This window comes from Balaenoptera musculus, chromosome 14 (assembly GCF_009873245.2).
Source record: "Balaenoptera musculus isolate JJ_BM4_2016_0621 chromosome 14, mBalMus1.pri.v3, whole genome shotgun sequence".
In the NCBI taxonomy this organism is placed as follows: Eukaryota; Metazoa; Chordata; class Mammalia; order Artiodactyla; family Balaenopteridae; genus Balaenoptera; species Balaenoptera musculus.
In genome coordinates this window covers 77,409,355-77,430,636 of record NC_045798.1, presented here as the reverse complement: position 1 = coordinate 77,430,636, position 21,282 = coordinate 77,409,355, and the positions used below count along the sequence as shown (strand labels likewise).

Here is a 21,282-nt window from a genome sequence, read left to right as displayed (position 1 = left end):
CTCATCCCTTAGAACATGTGTTGGTAACAGAAAAGGAGTGAAGACAAAACCCAACATGTTGTAATCTAAGGAATATCATGATGAGATTTTAAATTTGAAAGCTGGAGGACTCAAAAATGTTTACATGAAGGGTATATGCAAATTATTTGCAGACAGCATTGAAATACATGCCTAATGAAGTTTCCAGGAAAAAAGTCCCGTGGGTTTACCTGTGAGAGATGGTGGTTTCAGCTCCTGAGGAAACAGTGGGGGTGATTGTGCTTAGGATAAGCAGGGGTGGGCCACATTTCAATGAACTATCTTTAACCTACTGAAACGCTCTAGGAAAAGGAGTATTTGAGTAGTTCTTAAAATGCATTGTAGACCATCAAACAAACAAAAGACTTTATTTTGCGTGCATGATTTATTCCTGGCTTACAGGGCAATTTCTGTTAAGTGGAAAACTGACTTAAGAACCTCCAAATGGGACTTCCCTGGCGGTCCAGTGGTTAAGACTTTGCCTTCCAAAGCAGGGGGTGCGGGTTCGATCCCTGGTTGGGAAGCTAAGATCCCACACGCCTCGGGGCCAAAAAACCAAACCATAAAACAGAAGCAATACTGTAACAAATTCAATAAAGACTTTAAAAATGGTCCACATTAAAAAAAAAAAAAAAAGAGCCTCCAAACGTTAACTGCAAAACAGTTTTCTTAAAGACTCAGAAAGGCAAATGACCTGTAAATGAGTTCAGGAAAAGGCAACAGCTGGAGTTGCACCATTTAGGAAAATGATCTTAGTTGCCATTTCAACTTTCTTCCAATAGATAAGATTAGGAATTAGGGGGAAGTTCAGTTTATTGGAATAAGACCTAAGAAATAGTAATGACTAGAAAAGTACTTTAAATTTCAGTCTGAAGCCAGTTTTACTTCCACAGCTTTAGAAAAAGAGAGGAATGACAATGGGAGAAGTTCTAGTCATAAGCAGACGGGAGAAAATTCTCCACGTGTTCTGCCCTGCCCCCTTTGAACAGGATAGAACATTGTGTTTCTGATTTAGAAGAAAATGAAAGGACTAATGAACTGGAGCCCAACAAAAGCAGCACTTGTTTATGGGTCCTTAAATTCAGGGCAGGGGACAGCGTGGCTTTTTACTTTACCACACAGCCTGAAAAGTGGAAGGTGGCCTTGGGGACCCCTTGGCCCCTTTCCTCCTGTCAAGGTTCAACCTTAGTCTTCTAGAAGGCAGGGGGCAACATGTAGGGCCTGTAGTCTGCCCTCACCTGGCTGAGACCAAGACCTCAGGAGGTCAGCACAGCCACTGTGGCACCCAAGCCCCGCTGCATTTGTGGTCCTGGGCAGGGGCCCAGAGCTGAGCGGCGGCTCTGGCTGGTGCTTCCTAAACGCGTGGCGCGAACGGACATGGTGAATCGGGTGGGTGTGAGGTGGCTGTGAAGCTTGCTTCCTCTCACTCGCCCAAAGCTTTGTCTGCTAGATGTAGTTCCTGCTTTGTTACCGATCAGGGCACTGGATCTGCCAAGCTAAGTCTGAACTTGGTTGCGATTTTGCTAAGGGTGGGGTGAGGGGACAACCTTGAGAGCCATCTTTCAAAGACGCAGCAACAGGAATCAGTTCACAACAGGTGAACAACAATAGGGAAATAAAGTTTGCACAGATCCATTTGCACAAAATGCATTTTGGGGGGATGAACTGAAAGAAAATGAAATTCAATGGCAAGAAATGAGGAAAGCCTATTTTTTTCTACCATGACATCATCCCTCCCTCCTGTAACAGTTCCAACAGATGTTTCCTAGGAGTTTTTGTTTTTTTCCCTCTCTGGGAGTTTTTAATGTAAAAAACTACTTTTGCTGTGTTCCCAATTATTTTCTATCTGACCACCCTTAGTTCTTTACTTACAACAATGACAATACTTCCACTTACATAAGGCTTTACTATCTACAAATTACGTGGTTGGGAGGAAGGGAGGGCAGATACCACAACCCCACACTGTACAAAAATTCTGTTTCCTGACGTGTCAGAGTCAATTCAAAGTGCCTTCTGATGAGTGTTCGCGTGGGAATGGTTCTTTCTCCCCGTTGGGCAGTGCCAGCAATGAGCTGGTGTTGCCCTATCAGATCCAAGGCGTGTTAGGGGGGTTTATTTATTTTTCCCTGTGGGGAATGGAGAATTAGATGGATGTTGGAGACTGACTTCCTCTCTCCCAGGTCGATGCTATGATTCCGGCTACACATCTTGATATGTCTGCACGTCAGTGTCCCTAACATTTCTCTGACTACTTAACAGTGCTGGAGATTGCTTTCTGTCAGGTGTCTAGGAATGAAAGTAACTAAAACTTTCTTTTGGAAAAGGGGCAAGAGAAAGACCAAGAGTCATGCCCATTTCCACCCAAAATCTAATCTCACCAGCAGGTGGTGCTGTGACAAAAGCAATCTAGAGAAACCAGGTCAGATTGGGAGTCGGGGCTCCGGAGCCTGGCTCTGGTGCCCTCCGGAAAGCCACTATTCTGTGGGCACACACGTGGCAGCCTGTGGCTGATCCAACACCAAGCAACTTCCAGGGTCCTCGGTAGGGAGCTCTGAGTCTATTAGCAAGGCTGCGAGCCCCGTCAGAGCTTCCAACCTCTTACCCACCCACCCGCCAGCCCTTTCCCAATTCGCTGGCCTTCCCAGCAGGAAGGACAGAGTGTGGGGTGGGGCTGGGGGATGCCCTTCCCCCTCATACTCACCCTGGAGATCCCGTGGCTTTGAGGAATCTTCAATTAAGCACTTCACAGTTTTATAAGCAGTTCTGCGTACATTATTAGATGCTACCTTGCTGAGCAGAAGTGAAAAGAAACTCCTCAGGCAATAACTGGGAGGCTCCTAGGCAAGAGCAAGGAGGCCCAGTAGTAGGTCTCCGCGTCTTTAGCCGCTTCATATGTGCTCATCTCTTACTTGTCACCCACATGCCTATTTACCCCAAGCTCCCAAAGGGCAAAGTTTTGTCCTTTATCTCCATAGTACCTTATATGCGGCACGTGCTCAATGTGACTGAATGGTCTAAGAAACTGAGAAGCAAGCACTCACTGAACTGGCGGCCTTAGGAGAACAGCAGCGCCAGGCCTGTGCGCCTTCTCCCAGTCAGCCACACACGTTAGGACGTGAGGTGAGTCCCCACCTGGGACTCGCTGGGCCCAGCGGCTGCCCCTGGCACAAGCAGTTGCTGTGGGACCCATCGTGGACTCCTCAAATTGTTGCTGCCTCTGTTGGCCACGCTCAGGGCGGAAGTGTTGGCTCCTCTGGAAGGGAGCTGCCGTGGAATCGGAGCCACACTGACCGTCTGGGCAGGCCCCGCGCAAGGCAACCGGTGAGCCCTGTCCACAGGGGATTTAGGCACCGAGGAGGTCAGAGAGCCAGCCCAGATCTTCTGTAGTGACTAAGGCACTGGGGCGAAAACCCAGAGCCTCTCAAGTCTGCTCCGATCCGCCTGGAGCAGAGGGGCGACTGGGCAGCAAGGTGCTGGTGGGTGGGGCTGGGCGCAGGGATCCTGAGATGGTTTTGCTCCGGCTCTAGAGCAGAGAGCTCTGCCCGGGCTTGGGCAATCTCGTCCCTTGGTCACTGGGTCCCTTATGGGGCTGAGAGGAGCTCAATCTTCTTCCACAGCCTTAGTGGTTTTCAAAGTACACGGTGTACAAGTAGCCTGACACGGAATGAAGAACGGACGTCACCAAGACAAGAGGGGGGGGGTGTCCTCTGATCTGGCCACCTAGTCAGGGGACGGACAGCCCATTACCGAGTCTACAAGAAAGACTAGTTGCCATGTCCTGTCACTGAACCAGCCAGGTACCACTGGAGGGCAGATCTGAAGAAGGAAAACCATTCTACCTGGGAAGCTGGTCCACATGAGACAAGAGAGAAGACCTGCAGCATCTCCAAAACATGGTTCACAAGATGCAGGGTCGGCGGGGAGGGGTGGGGCACTAGAGTCTGTACATGGGGCCAGTAAGTCAGCTAGGAATACGGGATTTCCTAGTGGACCCCACTGCACTGACATTATTTCTGCTAGGGGTAGAGAGCGAGGCAACCAGCTCCGGTGTACATTGTTAATCAACTATACTCCAATTTTTATAAAAAGATCTATTAACATGTTCAGGTGACTGAGGGGGCCTTGAGAGAACTGGAAACCAATTTGGTTTTCTGGGAGTTTTCCAGGGATCTCCTCTATGCAACCTCATCTATTCCCCTTTTACCATCTACCCTACACAATAACAGGAAGAAACAGAAAGGCTGTAAGACCAGCTACGCGTATTGTTAACCACAGGGTTGATTTCACTACGTTCGTTCAATGTAGGTTAACCTGTTGGGTATTTTCCCTTCAAAAAAAATCAAAGTCGGAAATATCTGATGACCCCAAAGTTACATGCATTCATTCCAAACCCAAGCTGGGTGTCATCATCTGCAAGACACATCTGGCTCTTAAGACAAAAGCAGATGGGTCCAATACTTGTAAATTTTATATTTATTATAACAAAAATGACATGTTCATTTGTGCATTCTGCTTTAATATAACTCTTGGTATGTAAATGATCTAACTGAATTCTATACAATCATGCTGATTGTGGCAGCATTAAGGAACACAATTAAAAAGTGTCTGCAAAAGAGGCTGGGTGGGAACAGGAGAGGAAGAAAAAGGGTCCGAGGCCCCTCGGGTGCAGGTTCGTTTCCAGTGGCCTAAGGTCCACCTTATTTGAACAGCAATGCTCTTAGCAACGCTCAGGCTCATCATTCAGTGAATTAAAAAGGTGGGGGGAGGGGGGGTGTGGGCGGGAAGGTGTGTCAGAGGGGGAGGGGAGGGAAGTCAGTTGTTTAGTCCCTTATGCCAAAACTACAAAACATGTGAAGCATCACTATACAACACTGAGCTATTTACAATAGAAATTTTTCAATCAACTGTTCTCTCAGAGAAAATTAGTGAATCCCAGTGACTTAGGTCACCTGACAGAGTAAAGCAACTCCTAGGAGTTAGTCTCCATATTCTACAAATGTCTATCATTTTCAAGACAAAAAAAAAAAAGGCTTCCCCCCGCCTCCCGCAAAGAAATACAGAATTACAGTATTATTAAATCATTTAGCACTGGCAACCTGCCCTGCCTTCCAGACAAACAAAACAACACAAAGCCACTTTAAAAAGTATTAACATTAACTGTTTCTCTGTAATATATTAAACCTTTTGTTCTTTGTCTTTACACATCTGATATGTTAGGGGAAGAAGTTAACAAATTTAAATCATATTGGTACAGCATCACGAGAAGAAAAGTGGTAATTATTTTTTTAAAAAAATGACCAACAGAAGGGGACCCTACAGACTGGCTGCAAAGACAGGCTGGGAAAGCGTCTGGGAGAAGGGCGTGGAGTAAACCCCTGGTTTAATGGGAGCCCGGGAGGCTCTGGCAACTCAGCCTTTGTTGGTTAGTTTATTTTGAAGCAGCGCACGGTGGGTCATAGCGGCGTGTCACAGGAGTCCGGCAGCTGGTCCACCGGGCACTGCCGCGGCGGCGGCTGCACGTGGAGCTGTGAGGGCGGCGGCGGCTGCTGGTGTTTCATGATCTCTTTGACCTCCTCCTCCAGCTCCGGGGGAATGATGAACTGATCGTCAGGATCCGGCTGAGCCGGGGCTGCAAAATAGCCCCCCGGCTTGCGGAGAGGCGCGTCCGTGGCCACCTCTATCACGTTGTGGCTCCGTTCCTGGGGCGCCACGGAGCCGTTAGCCCGCCGGCGCCCCACGGTCCCCACGGCGGCACAGTCCGCCCTGCGGGGCAGGGCCGGCTCGTCCTCGTTGGCGCTGATGACGATGCCCTCGTCGCTGGCGTCGGCCGGCAGCTGCAGCAGGGGCTGCTGCCTCCCCTCCTCCTTGGCGCGGCCGCAGTGGACGTCCACCTCCACCTCCACCCGGCTGCCGTTGGTGAAGACGCCCTCGATGGGCTCTTCGTCGTCGCTGTCGAGGCCGTTGTCGGAGAAGGCGCTGGAGAAGGTGGCGCTGGACAGCTGGCGCTGGAAGGAGCTGGACGGGCAGGCGGGGTGCAGCGAGCAGCGCGGCTCGCTGGGGCAGGCGGGGCTGCTCTCGCTCAGGGCGCCCGGCGGGGGCTCGTCCGAGGCCGTGGACCCCACCTCGCTGCTCATCTCGGACGTGGACAGCTCGCTGCTCATCTCCGAGGCCAGGCCGCTGCTGGACGACGGCACGCCCAGCCCGTCGGCGGGCCGCTCCTTGATGGCCATGCTGACGGAGGGCGGGAAGGTGCCGGGGCTGGGCGGCGGCACGGGCCCGCCGGCGCCGAGCTCGCAGCAGCAGAAGCTGTCCTCGGGGACGCTGAGCTGCACCACCACGGCGCTGACGCTGTCGCGGCAGCCGTAGCTCTGCGCCAGCGTGCACAGCTTCTTGGCGGCGGCCAGGGCGTCGGGGACGTTGCGCACGGCCCCCACGGCCTCCTCGACGGACAGGCTGTCCCACAGGCCCTTGCTGCCCAGGAGGAAGAACTCGTCCTGCGGGGTCAGGGCCACGGACTGCACGTGGGGGCGGGGCACCACGCTGGGGTGCAGGAACGTGTAGCCCAGGATGCGCGTGGACTCGGTCACTCCGTTCACTTTGCCATCCTGGAAGAAGAGGGGTTTCCAAACAGATGTTACCATGGAGCACGCGGGGCGACATGCGGCTTCCCTGGGGCCTCCTGCCTGGGGGACCACCGGAGCGTGACACGTGGCCCACAGGGGGAGGGGCTGCCCACCCTCCTGGGAGTGGTTCATGCCCACCTGTCATCAGAACCCTGGGGCAGAAGCCCGGGGCAGGTAAGAAGCAGGAGGGACAAATGGAAAGTATCTCAGTTACTCCCTTTATTGGGACCCGTCTATCTCCAAAGCAGACCATCATCGGACACAGCAACATGGCTGATTAGCGCCTCCTGGAACCCACGGGGGTCCCGAGAGGAAGAGCCTTGCTGAATGAGCCAGTGCAGAGCAGCCCCTGAGGCAGGTGCGTTCCAGATAACGCCCGGAATCTTAGGTCACTCCCCAAAGCACATCAACCATCGGGGGCGGGAATGTCTGAAGGTCCAGAAGTGAGGGGAGAGGCACTGTTTTAAACGTAAGAAGGTTAAAAACAATTGGTGGGAAAATCTTGGGGTGACTAGCTGGGTACGACTGATCGCATTTGGAGAGGTAGATGCTTAAGGAGAAGTGCCAGCTCCTACCGCTTGCCTGAACTCGCTTTCCTGGCAGCAAATGGAGACGACAAAGTCTCCTGCTTCAGTCCAGCCGAGTTCACGCCACTATAAACCACAAACCAAAGTTTCAGACCACTTGCCAATAAAAAGCCTTTACTCTGAAGCTGGAGGAGAGGAGGGGAGATAACCCCAGGGTGTACCTGCTCTATTCTTTATTCTTCAAGTTTGAGGTTCTCGGGTCTAGGACGTGCCTCTACATGCCCCTATTTTTAACACCTTTTCCAGAGGAGGCTCCATTAGGACAACTTTTATGTGTGTCTGGGATGAGGGAATAGTGATGGTCTAACCATCTCCCTCGAAGCAAGTGTTTCTTCCGGAGAATACCCGCTCCCTTCCCAACCCTACCACGTTCCTTCATTTGGGAAGTGCGCCCCCCAGCTCGGCAGACAATCCCACCACGCATACAAGCAGGCAGCACAATTCGAAGTAAAATTACTAAAGCGGGGCTTCAAGCACAATTTTCAGCTCTTAATTCTCCTAATATATTTGTTCTTCCCCAAAATGTGGAATTTGTCAAAAATTACCCTCGCTGTTCTGCCCAACCCTTTAAGATCTCACCACATCAGAATCAATGATTTTGTCTGTGTGTGTGTGTGGGGGGGGGGGCATACCTCAAGGCAGGGAAATTTAAAAAACCAACACAGCGATACAGACAAAGCGAGGAAGAGGGAGGCAGAGAAAGCAGGAGAAACCTCTGAAGCACCAACTGTGACGCATTTATGTAGCAGAAATGGTTAATCTTTGCATCGTGTAATGCTGAACATTTAATTCAATACGTTTAATAGTTTCATTCAATCCCATCTGAGACTGTCTAGCGTCCATTTGAATCCTCTCTGCTCTCAGAACAAGCAGGGAACTACATTCTGCGCGCAGCCTCCCCTGCCAGCCCCGTGTGGTGGATCCCGTCTGCATCTTTCTCACGGCCCTTGTCACAGCCTGCCGGGAGTCAAAGTCCTTCTCTACCGAGCTGCAAACGCTCACCACCGTCTACCTGAGCCGCACATGCCTCCAGGGCTTTCATCCACACGACTGGACGCCTCCTGGGGGCAGACGTGTGTCTCCGGGGATCCCGCCTGTAGCCCACATCGCGTTTCTGGCGCACAGCAGGTGACCCACACTGTAGGATGAGCTAGTGAGTGGGGCACAGTTCCTCCAGCCCATTCTGGAAGCTGCGCTACAGGGACTCTTCTGTAATGAAGACTGACACCAGTGTTTCTCAACAGCGGCGCTCCTGACATTTTGGGCCGAATCATTCTTTGCTGTGGGGCTGTCCTGCGCACCGTAGCATGCCTAGCGGCATCCCTAGCTTCTCCCTGCTGCATGCCCCAAGCATTTCTGTTGTGACAACAACAGTGTCCTCGGACGTTAGCAAGTGTCCTGTCGGGGGGAAACAGCCCCTGGCGGAGAACCACTCACTGCCTTACTCAAGTGGAGCAGGAGGCATGAACCAAAGTCACTACTAGTTACATTTACACTGATACGCACACGAGCCTCGTAAGACAGGACAGATACACTGCCATGCCCACTTTACGGAGGAGGAGTCTGAGGCTTCAGGTTTAAAGGTCGTAGCCCGCAAGCAGCAGATCTAGGACAGGAGGACCAGCGGCGTGACTTCAGGGCTGGGGGCTTCAGCCCCCGCCGAAGTGCCTCCGAAGAGCGGCTGTGAGGATGAGATGGTATCACGGCACAGCCCTCGATGCGGAGAGGCCGTCGGTAACTATTTTATTACTCTGTATATTATAATGTCTTCAGACATATCACACACAGAGTTTGCTCTATGATACTACGGATTTGGAATTTTAACGTCAATGTTTAAAGAATGTTCTTTGGCGGGAAATGCTCCCTGGCTGATTCTGCCACGACCCTGGCCCTGTCCTCCCCCATCCTGAGGAAAATCCCTCTTCCTCACCTCCGTGATAATGGCCTTGTGCCGTTTGATTCTCTTCAGTTCTTCCTCACAGCTCATAACATATGATCTGGACAGAGGCAGCGGCTTCCCATTCCGACAGAGAACCGTTTGGCACTTGCCCACGTTAGCAGAGGTCAAGGTGAAGGGTCCTCCTGGGTCCACAGGGTCATGCTTGATATGACAAAGGACAGCAGCACCTCCAAGTTTCTGTCCAGCAGTTCCAAGCTTCCTGGAAAACGAAGAGATGGGGTAAAAACCCACACACACCCGTCACATGTAGTTTTGCCAGACTGTACCACTGGACGGGGCTAGGAGGAAAAACAGAACTTGGGGCTCCACCAGGCCTCTTTCACCAAAGCAGGCACTGCTCAACTCAGGAAAAGAGCCTGTGGAATCTGACACACACAGACACACACACGGAGAGGTGTCTGCTCACAACTGGGGCAGGTGTCACTTCACCACGAAAGACCCAAGGAGCTGCTGTGGAATAAAGGAGCCCTTATCCTGCTGCATCCAGACTGCCACTCCCGTATCGGCGTGCCCCAGAGACAGCGGGAATGACCGCTTCTCTCTTCATCCTCCTCTCTAAATCCCCTCTGCTCCCGAGAGAGGACAGCCGGAGTGACCACTTAACAGGAGCAGGTGTAAACACACTACACCCACTGACACTTCAGAATTACCTGACCACCCTCTCTCTTTATTAGGATGTTTGCTGGGACATGCTTTCAAGTGCTGCACCATTCATGTTCTTGTCCTATACAGTGCAGACTTTCTAGATGAGTGATGTCTATTCTAGAATGTTCACAGAAAGGACATTCTAGTAATGAAGCTCCAAAGTGCTTTTATTCACCATCAGTCCATACACGTATTGAATACACAAGACACCTGCAAGTTCTAACAATCAAAAGGAGGTAAGAACTCTTCTCAAAAGCCCCACAGATGGCAGTGCCTCCCAGATGGATCCTGGGTGGTACAAAAGGTTAAGATGGACAGACGCCCCCGTTTACAAAGGCAGACCCTGTCTAGGTTAGGCAAGGGGCACCACTAGCGATGGAAACCAGGGCTGCCTGTTCATATAAATTAGGATGTCAGGCACAGAGAACATACAGTTCTCCTGAGGACTGAAAAGATCACCACACACCCCACATCCTGTTAACCAACAGGGAAAGTAAGAGGCAAGCAAATGACCTAGAGATGGGCTGACAATCTGGGTCTCTAAACTCCAACTTCTGCACATCTACGACCAGACTGGACTTTAGGCCCTGCCAAGGCAGCACTGCTTTCTTCCTGTCAAAGGCACAAAGATTCCTCCCAGCAAAGCCAGAATTAGGATGGTATTTGTGAGAAGTACAGCTAGTAATCAGAGTCTGAGGCTCTTAAGTTCTTAATTCTCATCCAGTGTTTGAGGGTCTATAAAAAGTAGACCGCTTAGGAGTGTGTGAAGGGTGTGTGTGTGTGTTACGTGTGTCTGTATATATGAAATGTGTTGGCTTTTTTCCTAAAACAAGATGGTGGTCAAAACAGCAAAGTAGATAGATGTCCCTGTCTTATACCTTATGGCATTAAGGTATTTAGAACAATGACTGGTATATATTAAGGGCTCACTAAATATTAGCTGTTATCAGCATCAATTATTAACTGCACACGCCCACTAGAGGATCTGAAAGACAGGTGAGTCGAGCAGCAAAGAACCCCACTGGGCTTGCCTCTAATGAGCTCTTCAAGAGTATTCAGGACTTAGGGGAACTTTCAAGGCTTCTCTGGGCCAGCATTCCTTAGCAGACACTTTTTCTACTCCTGTTGCAAAGATACTTCCTCTGGCAGATTATCAAGGCAGGGAAAAGGGAGAGAAAGAGAAAAGATAGTCATTGTTCCCATGACCTTTAGAGCACTCTCCACTTCCTGGTCCCACAAGAGCAAGTGTTTGCAGTACAATATTAATAGGCAGTTCCTTTACAACCTACAAAGCCTTTAAAGTGACAAAAGAGCGAGCAATTCTTCGAATGTGGGAATGCTCATAACATGCAGCCCTCATAGTTAGAAACAACATTCCACAACTTCCACGGTGACCAAAAGCTCTAGGGAATGGCCTAGGATTCTACTAGTAACACTGAACATTTAATAAAGGGGGAAAAACAATATATGAAGAATGATTTAACTCCTGGCCTAAAATTTGACCATCTCAAGTTCTCGAAGGTTGGCACTTCTTGAATCAGTGACAGTGTTTCATAAGGGGGAACAAACCGAGATGGAAACAGTCCATTTCAAAGAGCAGTCCACACGCCAGAAGGTCTAAAGAGTGTCTGGCGCTCACATGATTTGGGGTGAGGGGAGTGTGTCGTAAACGATCTGGTGAAAATCTGGAATCACGACGGGCCTATGAGACCGGTTCTGGGAGAAACTGAATTCCTGTCACTGACTCGGCCTCCAACAAAGTTGTCTGAACATCAGTGTGTCTCAAACGGAACACAGTCCAGCCCGGATACTTGGGCAAAACCAAATCGCCTGAATGCATCTTGAATCACGCATATTCAACAACAGGCTTTGAGATTACTGGACACCTGTTTTTCTAACCAGATGGCAAACACTCAAAGAAGAGCAAGAAAACACAGGGCAGGTGATCTAAGTTTTACCTTTGCATAACAATGAACGTATTGACCATGTATTCTTCTTCGTTTTTTGTTTTCTGCAGCTCTTCCGCCAAAATGTCACTCATGGTACACTGGAGAAGGTAGGGCACCTCCACGTTCCGGTCTCCATCAAATACACCATACAGGGCCTCCCGGTTGTCACGGAAGTTATTCACCGACAGGGCTGCAACACACAACCTGCAAAGCAAGAATGCTTTGTGCTAAGTTGACTCATCATTCCTTCTCCATGCCCAAACCAACTGAGTTTTTTTCAGATTTGCTTAATCCAGTCTTGTCTCTTTCTTCTTGACTCCACATAGATTAAGAATAGGTAAACTAACCCCAGCTAATTTATATCAACTAATTTCTGTGAGTGAAGAAAAATGATAAGCACATATTTATTTATGCTTCATGGCTTTCCCCCACTCTCCTCTTCTGATGATTTTATTTTTAAATACTAGTGAAAGAAAGACAGTAGGAGGCATGGGAAATAACACCAGATTATGAATGCATATGTGCACATTCATTCACAAAACATTTATCAAGGAGAACTTCCACATGGAGCAAAAATGGAGTAACAACTAAAACACTAGGAAAAGTACAGGAAAAGTATATACTGGTGGGAGGAGAGCCGCACAGGGCGCTCTAGAGGCCTGCAGAGTCTCTCCACTTAATCAGACTGTTTCCAAGTAATGTAACTGTGTCCCATAAATTGTCCAAAATGAATAAAAGACTAGGAGAAAAATTGAAAGCCAGGGCATCAGTAAGTGGTGAGATGACTTCAAGCAGCCCATCGCACAGGGGATTGGAGTCTTCAAAAGAGAAGAGAGACAGACAGAAAAAAGTTTTGAAGAATCAATGGATGGAAATATTTCAAATCTGATGAAAACTATAACCTACAGATACAAGAAGCTCAACAAACAGTAAGTAAAAGCACGTAAAAAAACTTAACTGAGGCACATCAAAATCAAATTGCTGAAAACCAGGGATAAAGGCGGGGTTTGGGGAGTTGAGAACAACATATCCTACAGAGGAACAAAGGACGGATGACAGCAGAGTTCTCATCAGAAACAGTGCAGGAGACAGCGGAGCAACATCTTTAAAGTACTTATGGGAAGAAACTGTCAACCTGGATTTCTAAACCAGTGAAAACAGCTTTCAAAAGTAAAGGTGCAAAAAAGACATTTTCAGACACACAAATAAAAGACAACCACTACAAGAAATGTAAAAGGAACTACATGAAACAGAAGAAAATGATACTACCAGATGGAAATCTGGATCTACATAAAAGAATGAAGTGTATTGGAAATGACAAATAGGTGAGTAAATATAAACATTTTCTTTTTCTTATTTTAAAAATCACTTTAGAACAGTGGTTCTCAACGGGGGACATTTTGCCCCCAGGAGACATTTTGGCTTGTAACGATTGTGAGTGGTGGTAATATTGGCATTTAGTGGGTAGAGGCCAGAGGTGCTGCTAAATATACTACAATGCACAGGGCACCCCCCTCCTTCCCCTGCCCCAAAACAACAAAGAATTATCTGGCTCAAAATGTCAATAATACTGAAGTGGAGAAACACTACTTTAGAATAACTGTTTAAAGTAAAAATTTTAACAATGTATCCTGGGGTTTACAACAAAAGTAGAAGTAAAACATATGACAACAAGAGCACAAAGACTAGGAGAGGGGAAATGGAAGTACACAATGTAAGGTTCTTATAATATATGTGAAATGATGTATTACTTGAAGGTAAACCTTATTAATTAATAAGGTAAAGGTTATGCTATAAACCCTAAACAAACCACACACACACAAGTAGAACTAATAAGAATAAAGGAGATAAAATGGAATAAGAAATATTCAATCCGAAAGAATGAAGAAAAAGAGAAAGAGAGAATCAAGAACAGATGAGACAAGCAGAAAACAAATACTAGTAAATTGGCAGATTTAAACCTAACCATACCAATAACTTCATTAAATATAAAAATGGTCTAAACACCACCCAAAAAGACAGAAAGTCAGATTATATAAAAAAGCAAGATTTAACTAAATACTGCCTGTAAGAAATACACTTTAAATATAAAGAGACAGGGGCTTCCCTGGTGGCACAGTGGTTAAGAATCTGCCTGCCAATGCAGGGGACATGGGTTCGATCCCTGGTCTGGGAAGATCCCACATGCCATGGAGCAACTAAGCCCGTGCGCCACAACTACTGAGCCTGCGCTCTAGAGCCCGAGCTCTGCAACAAGAGAAGCCACCGCAATGAGAAACCCACGTACCGCAACAAAGAGTAGCCCCCGCTCGCTGCAACTAGAGAAAGCCCATGCAGCAACGAAGACACAACACAGCCTAAATAAATAAATAAACAAACAAATAAATAAATGAAATACACTTACTAAAAAAAAATATCTAGATTTATTAAAAAAATAAATAAAATAAAGAGACAAATAGCTTAAAAGCAAAAGGATAAAAAATGATATACAGTGGACCCTTGAACAATATGGGTTTAAGCTGTGCAGGTCCACTTATATGCTGATTTTTTTCCTCTAAATACTACTACAGTACTACACAATCTGTGGTTGGTTAAATCTGCGGATGTGGAACCTCGGATACAAAGGGCTGAATGTAAAGTTACGTGTGGACTTTTGACTGTGTTTTTTGACCCCCGTGTTGTTCAAGGGTCAACTATGCTAAACACTAATCAAAAGAAAGCTGGAATAGCTACATTAATATCAGACAAAATATATTTCAGCACAAAGAATATTACAGAAACAAAGAGTCATTTCATAATGTTAAAGGGGTCAGTTCATCACAATGCTATAACATTCTAAATGTTTATGCACCTAATAACAGAGCTTGGAAATACATGAAGCAAAAACTGAGAGAACTACAAGGAGAAACAGATAAAACTATAGTTATAGTCTCTCAGTCACTGATGGAAAAGTAGACAGAAAATCAGTAAGGATATTTAAGACTTGAACAACATTATCAACCAACTTGATCTAAATGATACCCTACCCAAGATTTTTTCCAAATGCACACAGAGTATTTACCAAGATAAACTATATTCTGGTCCAGAAAATGTCTCAGTAAGTTTAAAGGATTCAACTGATTCAGAGTATGACCTCCAACCATATTGGAAAAATTGCTTAGAAGGAAATTTATAGCTCTAAATGCATAGAATATTAATACCTTAAGCCCAAATCAATGACCTAAACTTCTACCTTAAGAAGCTAGAAAATTAAGAGCAAAACAAACCCAAAGCAAGCAGAAAGGAAATAATAAAAATAAAAGCAGAAGTCAATGAAATAGAAAACAGAAAACAACAGAAAAATCAATGAAACCAAAAGCTGGTTCTTTGAGAATATTAATAAAACTGATAAAACTCAAACCAATTTGATCAGGATAAACAGACAAATGACAAATATATCAGGAATGAGAGAGGGGAGAGACATCATCACTACAGATCCTATACACATTAAAAGGAGAATAATGGAATATTATGATCAAGTTTACACCAATAAATTTGAAAACTAGATGAAAATGCATAAATTCTCTGAAAGACATAAATTACCAAAGTTCATTCAAGAAGAAAGAGATAATTCTATATTAAAGAAATTGTATGTTTAGTTATAAACCAAAGAAAATTCCAGGCCCAGATGGGATTTATTAGTAAATGCTACCAAACATTTAAGGAAGAAATAATATAAATTCCAAACTCTTCCAGAAAACTGAAGAAGAGGAAATACTCCTCAACTCATTCTATGAGGCCAGCATCACCCTGATACCAAAACCAGACATAGACACCACAAGAAAGGAAAACTACAGGCTAATCTGTGAATACAGACATGCTCAACAAATTACCAGAAAACTGAATCCAGCAGCATATAAAAAAGGGTAATACATCATGACCATGGGGAATTTTTCCTGAAAATGCAAGGCTGATTCGACATTTTAAAATCAATGTAATTCACTACATCAACAGACTAAGAAAGAAAAAATATGATCATCTCAATTGATGCAGAAAAAGCCTATGACAAAATCTGATACACATTATAAAAACTCTTAGCAAACTAGGAATAGAAGCGAGTTGTCTTAACTTGATAAAGGAAGTCTACAAAAACACTTTTAACATCATATTTAATTGTGAAAGATTACATTCTCACCAAAGAAGATATAGGTATGGATGATAAGCATGTGAAAAGATGATCAACAATCATTAGTCACTAGGGAAATAAACATTAAAACCACAATGAAATATCACTATTAGAATGATCAAAACCACTACCACCACTGCCACCACCTGATCTTACAAGTACTGGTGAGAATGTGGAGCAACGAGAACTCTCGTTCATTGCTGCTGGGAATGCAAAATGGTACAGCCACTTTGGGAAACAGTTTGGCAGTTTATTATAAAATTAAATATATACTTACCATAACGACTCAGCAATCCTTCTCATAGGTATTCACCCAAGAGAAATGACAACATTTGTTCACCCAAAAACCCGTATGCAGGTTTATATGTTTATGGGATTTGTATTTGTATTTGCTAAAAAATAGAAACAATCTAAATAATTTATCCTTCAAGTTGTGTATGGATAAACAAACTGTAACATAGTCACGCAATGGAATAATACTCTGCAGTAACAAGGAACAAACTGCTAACACATGCAACATCACAAATGAATCTAAAATGCATGATGCTAAGTGAAAGAAGCTAGACTGAGAAGGCTATATACTGTATAATTCCATTTATATGACATTCTAGAAAAGGCAAAACTAATGGAACAAAAAACAGATCAGGAGTTGCCAGGGGCTGGGAGTGGGGAGAAGAATTTGCAACAGAGGGGCATGGAGGCATTTTGAGGAACTGTTCTATAATCTGATTATAATGGTGATTACACAATGATACTCTTTCATCAAAACTTGCAGAGCTGTACACTAAACAGGGTGAATTTTGTTGAATATAAATTATACCTTATTACTGTATATAAATTAATGAAAAGAAAAAAGTTATTAAGCACCTAATATGTATCATGGCTAGGTAACAGCGGTATGAACCTAAAAATATAATTCCTGATCTTAAGGAGTTTGGGGATAAATAACAATAGTAATAATCATTATCATTAATGATAATAATAACTAACATTTAAATAGAGTTTACTATATGGCACATGTTATTCTAAGTTCTTCACGCATGTAATCAGTGGATCCTTACAATAACCCTATAAGGACAAGTAGTATTTTTGACCAGGAAAGTAAGCTAAAGAGAGACTGAGTAACTGCTCAAGGTCACATAGCAAAAAAGTATAGAGCCCAGATTCAAAGCCAGGAAATCTGCCTCTTACCTCAGTACTTTGAAATTCTTGCCTCCATTTATTAAAGAAAAAAAAAGTCATCCCTAGTTATATGACAATTAGTGGCACAGTAAAATTTAATTATATAATATTAAATCATCTTATAATTCTGTCTTCCTCTGTAGGCTCCCCTTGCTAGAAAGAATCAGGCAGGGGGTATGAAAAAAATAACGTGTTTTAAAAGTACAGTGGTGATTTTTTTTTTCCGCTGAAGCTTCCTGTTTGTTTTTTAGTCTGAGGAAGAACCTAAATTATAGGATTGCAGCTCCCTGCTTGGATTTTCCCAAAGGATCTGAAATGACCTGATAGGGAGGCAACACAGCACCAGTACCCATAGGGGAAAGTGGGAGGGAGAGAAGAGAATAGATGTCTATTGAGATTTGGGGGCAGGGACAACTGCATATCTCTCCTTCCTTCAAAGCAGCAAGCTTCTTGCTTATATATCTACTTTATCCACAATTCAAAAAGAAAACTCTTGAGAAACTTCTGCTGGCAAAACCAAAGGGTAAAAAAGCAAAGGAAAATTAAGTGAGGGCCAGGGATGGCATGGGATTTATGAGGTGCTGGTAATGTTCTATTTTTCAATCTAGGTGCTGGTTCACTTAAGGACGATTCATAGAGTTGTATGCTTACCGTTTATCTTACACTTCAATATAGCAAAAATTTTTTTAAAAAGGAATTGTGGAAGGGGGATTTATGTAGGAAAAAATACCTAACTGGTCACTGCTTCATTAATATACATGAGTAGATAATACATTTTAATATCCAGAGAGGTTTAAAAACCAATCTTGGATTTCACATCAGTGTTCTGGAATTAGAGAGCAGTTTCACATACTGGTGTTTATAAGTAAGACAGAAGATCTTTTAATCTAAAAAAAGAAAGATCTCTAGGAAGGAACTTTGAGTGTTCCAAAGAATGTATAGTTTCTTCCTCTCTCCCCCAAATATAATGATATACAGTACAAAGTACATAGAAATAAGCAGTCAGAGCCCAGACACAACTGGTTATTCTGCCTGTTTTGGGGGGGGCAAATGGAACAGAGATGTTGAAATGGGGGCTACGTCTTCTCTAATATGCCAAAGCACAGTCTCAGGGAAAGAGGACAGGATCAATGCGTCAGACGCACAACGTGAGTTCATTCTGTTTTCTGACCCAAGGAAAAGCAGTCAGCATGGCAACCACAATTCCACCTTTTATTTTCCATGAAGGGTATTCAAGCTAGTCAGTGGTTCTCAATCCTGGATGCACATTAGAATCACCTGGGGGAGATTTTAAAGCATTCTGATTTAACGGGCCTAGGCTGGAAAATGGTCTTTAAAGTTCCTCACCTGACTGATTCTAACGTGCACCCAGGGTTGAATGCTGTTAGCTATTATGGGATCATCCTCCGCTTCCTGTCCTTCCCCTGCTCTCAATATTTTATGTTCTTATACCTTAGCTAATTAAATTATGACTATTCTAATTTATAGGATCCTTTGCTTTTCTAGTACTGATTATCAGCACCCCTTCATAAAAAGCAACCAAGCCTGAAGAGCTGGATTACAATTCTCAAGAAATCAACATCTGCATCTGAGACAGGGAAGGTTGGTGAAAATAGGGAAGAAAAAGAAATTAAGACGGACAAGACCTGATGGCAAGACAAGCAGCTGACATTACAGGGAATGGACATCAAACTCCTGACAAGGTAATTTAGACTGTAAAAAACAGCTCCACAGAAACAGTGACTGTCAATAACATAAGGGATCTCGAATATGGACAATCAAGGCTACTTCTACTCCTTTAATACTATCCCTGTTTTGCTTGGTAAACAGGCTTCAGAGAAAGATAAAGGGGCTTTTCAAAGGAGCAGGGATGCATTTCAATACTTCTGCCTTCTCCAAACACTGGAGTCTCACATAGATATAATGTGTCAGTTACACCGTATCCTAGCAACATCCTCACAAAGAGAGAGTATGTGATGCCAAGCAGGGCTTAGCCTAATGTTCCAGCCTAAGTCATGAGGTGGCCTCACTCTGGGGAAACATGCTGAAATGAATGTGACACGGGGAGAGTGTGTGCTAGCACTGGGCTTCCACCCCACTAAAGCAGGGAGGCGGGCGGGCGGCGGTTCTCACTCCAAAGTTTCACCCCACTTACTTGTTTTTCACCCCTGAAGCTTCGGTGTAGCCATGGCTCCATACAGCTGGGGCTCCAGATGCATCGCCTCCCGAAGGCTGATCGATCTTGAAACAGCGGATATTACTAACCGGAGAAACGGAGGGGCCGGGAATCAGTAAAACAGAACATGTGCAAATTGCTACCTTTACCTGAGAAATGAAAAACACCTAAGCACTCTGTACTTACCACTTGTGTTTAATGTGTCTGAAATATCTATCAGCAACAAGAACTAGCTACTCATCATAATGAAAACAAAGGGGCATATATACAGAGCATGAAAATTAGTTTTATCAGCATCAAATATCGGTTATTAGGCACTTTCACACACACACACACACCACCCCTAGATGGCTACCCTCTCCTGGGGATGAAAGGGACAGCTCTCAACCTTGGCATGAGAAAAGGAACTTTAACTATTAAGTTAGGTGTCTTCTCACAACATGAAGCCCAGATTTGAAAAGAATGAAACCCAAGCCACGACTGTACTGTGTTTGGATCATATGAGAGAGTTCTGCAACACTCACCCTCAAATCCGGTATCTGCCCACACCACCCCTTCAAATATGTCACAGATGCTACTGGGGACCTGCTGTCCCCTGAAGCTTCCAATTCTTTCCTCACCTGCACAACCATGCTGAGACCAATATCATAAAATTATGAAGTAAATGAGGGGTATTCAATAAATTACACATTAACTACATATAAATAAACTGGGAGACAAATTCTTATCTCACCTCAGCTCTCATATGCTATAACTGGTCCAAAAGGACCCAAAAACAGAAATATTAAAAGAGTAAACCTTCAAATGCAGTTCATTAAAAACCAGCCTACTAGAAAGCGTTCAGTGCTCACAAACAGTAAGTCATACAGATGTGAAGCAGGTTTTTAAAAGGCCGCCTACTACATGGTGAGATAAATCCCTATTTGTAAATTGCCACTAGTTTATTCCCCCCTTACTTAAACAAGAGAAACAGAATTATGTATATCTCTTAACACCTAAACAATTTTGTCCTGAGCCCAAGAATTTAAATTATCTGTTGGCATTCATTAACTCCAAAATATAATAAATACGGAATACCTTTCCTAAGAACCATTCAACTCAGAAGTAAATCAATGTCTAATAATATTCACTTTGATTCTAGAAATATTTGGTGGCAATTTCTTTTTAATTTAAAAATATTTCATTAAAGAAAAATTTCTACTCTTAATTACCAGAAAACATTCACCTTTTCCTTTATCCTAAAAAAGCTGAAAAACATAAAAATCATAGGTAGTGTCAACAGAAAACCTCAAAGTCAAATACCTCATTTTACAGCAGGGCGATATATCCTCCTTTCAAACCCATCAATAAAAGGTGTATTTAAAAAGATAGTCTGCTGTTGTTTGCTTTCCATATGACCTGGTACCAAATTTGATCCATGTACAATAGTAAGCAATGCAATGGGTTTCTTAAGGCATAAAGGTTCTCCCTACATTTTTCCTACCTTTCTGAGTTCTGGAGAAAAACGGAAGACTCCTTTCTAAAGACATTTATACTCTTTACAGAACAGGGAGCCTTCAAAGAAATAATTCCATTGCCTGGCCTGATTATTAAAGAAAAAAATAATCCTTAAACTCCCCCATAATCCTTTCTAGTGAAGCAGCAATCTCTCATTTCCGCCAAGCTGAACACAGTGTGACCGAGCAGCTGTCTGAAGTGACCTGGATGTTGACTCTCGTACATCTTGAAATTAGTCTGAGGGAATCTGGGAGCCGGAGCTCAGTCACACGGAAGAGTTGCCATATGGCCTAAGCCTGCCTCATGTAGAACAAATAGGCCAAGCCTCTAAAAGAGCAAGTAATACATTAGATGTGGAAACTCTCCCAAGTTATTAAGAAGCCACAACCTTCTAGATATTAAACAGAGGGTAACGTTTTTACCTAAGAGTGTTATGATTTCACTGTCTGTTACTAATTTTTTTTTTAATCTGAGAGCACA

The 21,282-nt window shown here is 44.6% G+C and overlaps 1 protein-coding gene across 1 annotated transcript in view; it reads right to left on the bottom strand.

Moving 5' to 3' along the window:
* Nucleotides 1-5,176: 5,176 nt before the first annotated feature.
* Nucleotides 5,177-21,282, bottom strand: part of PHLPP1 (PH domain and leucine rich repeat protein phosphatase 1) — a 212,986-nt gene continuing 196,880 nt past the window's right edge. The window contains exons 14-17 of the mRNA XM_036822823.1: nt 19,285-19,389; nt 11,792-11,986; nt 9,159-9,387; nt 5,177-6,623 (exon numbers count right to left, since the gene is read on the bottom strand). Coding sequence (XP_036678718.1) covers nt 5,472-6,623; nt 9,159-9,387; nt 11,792-11,986; nt 19,285-19,389 — 1,681 coding nt within the window. The 3' untranslated portion in view covers nt 5,177-5,471. The remainder of the gene's footprint in view (nt 6,624-9,158; nt 9,388-11,791; nt 11,987-19,284; nt 19,390-21,282) is intronic.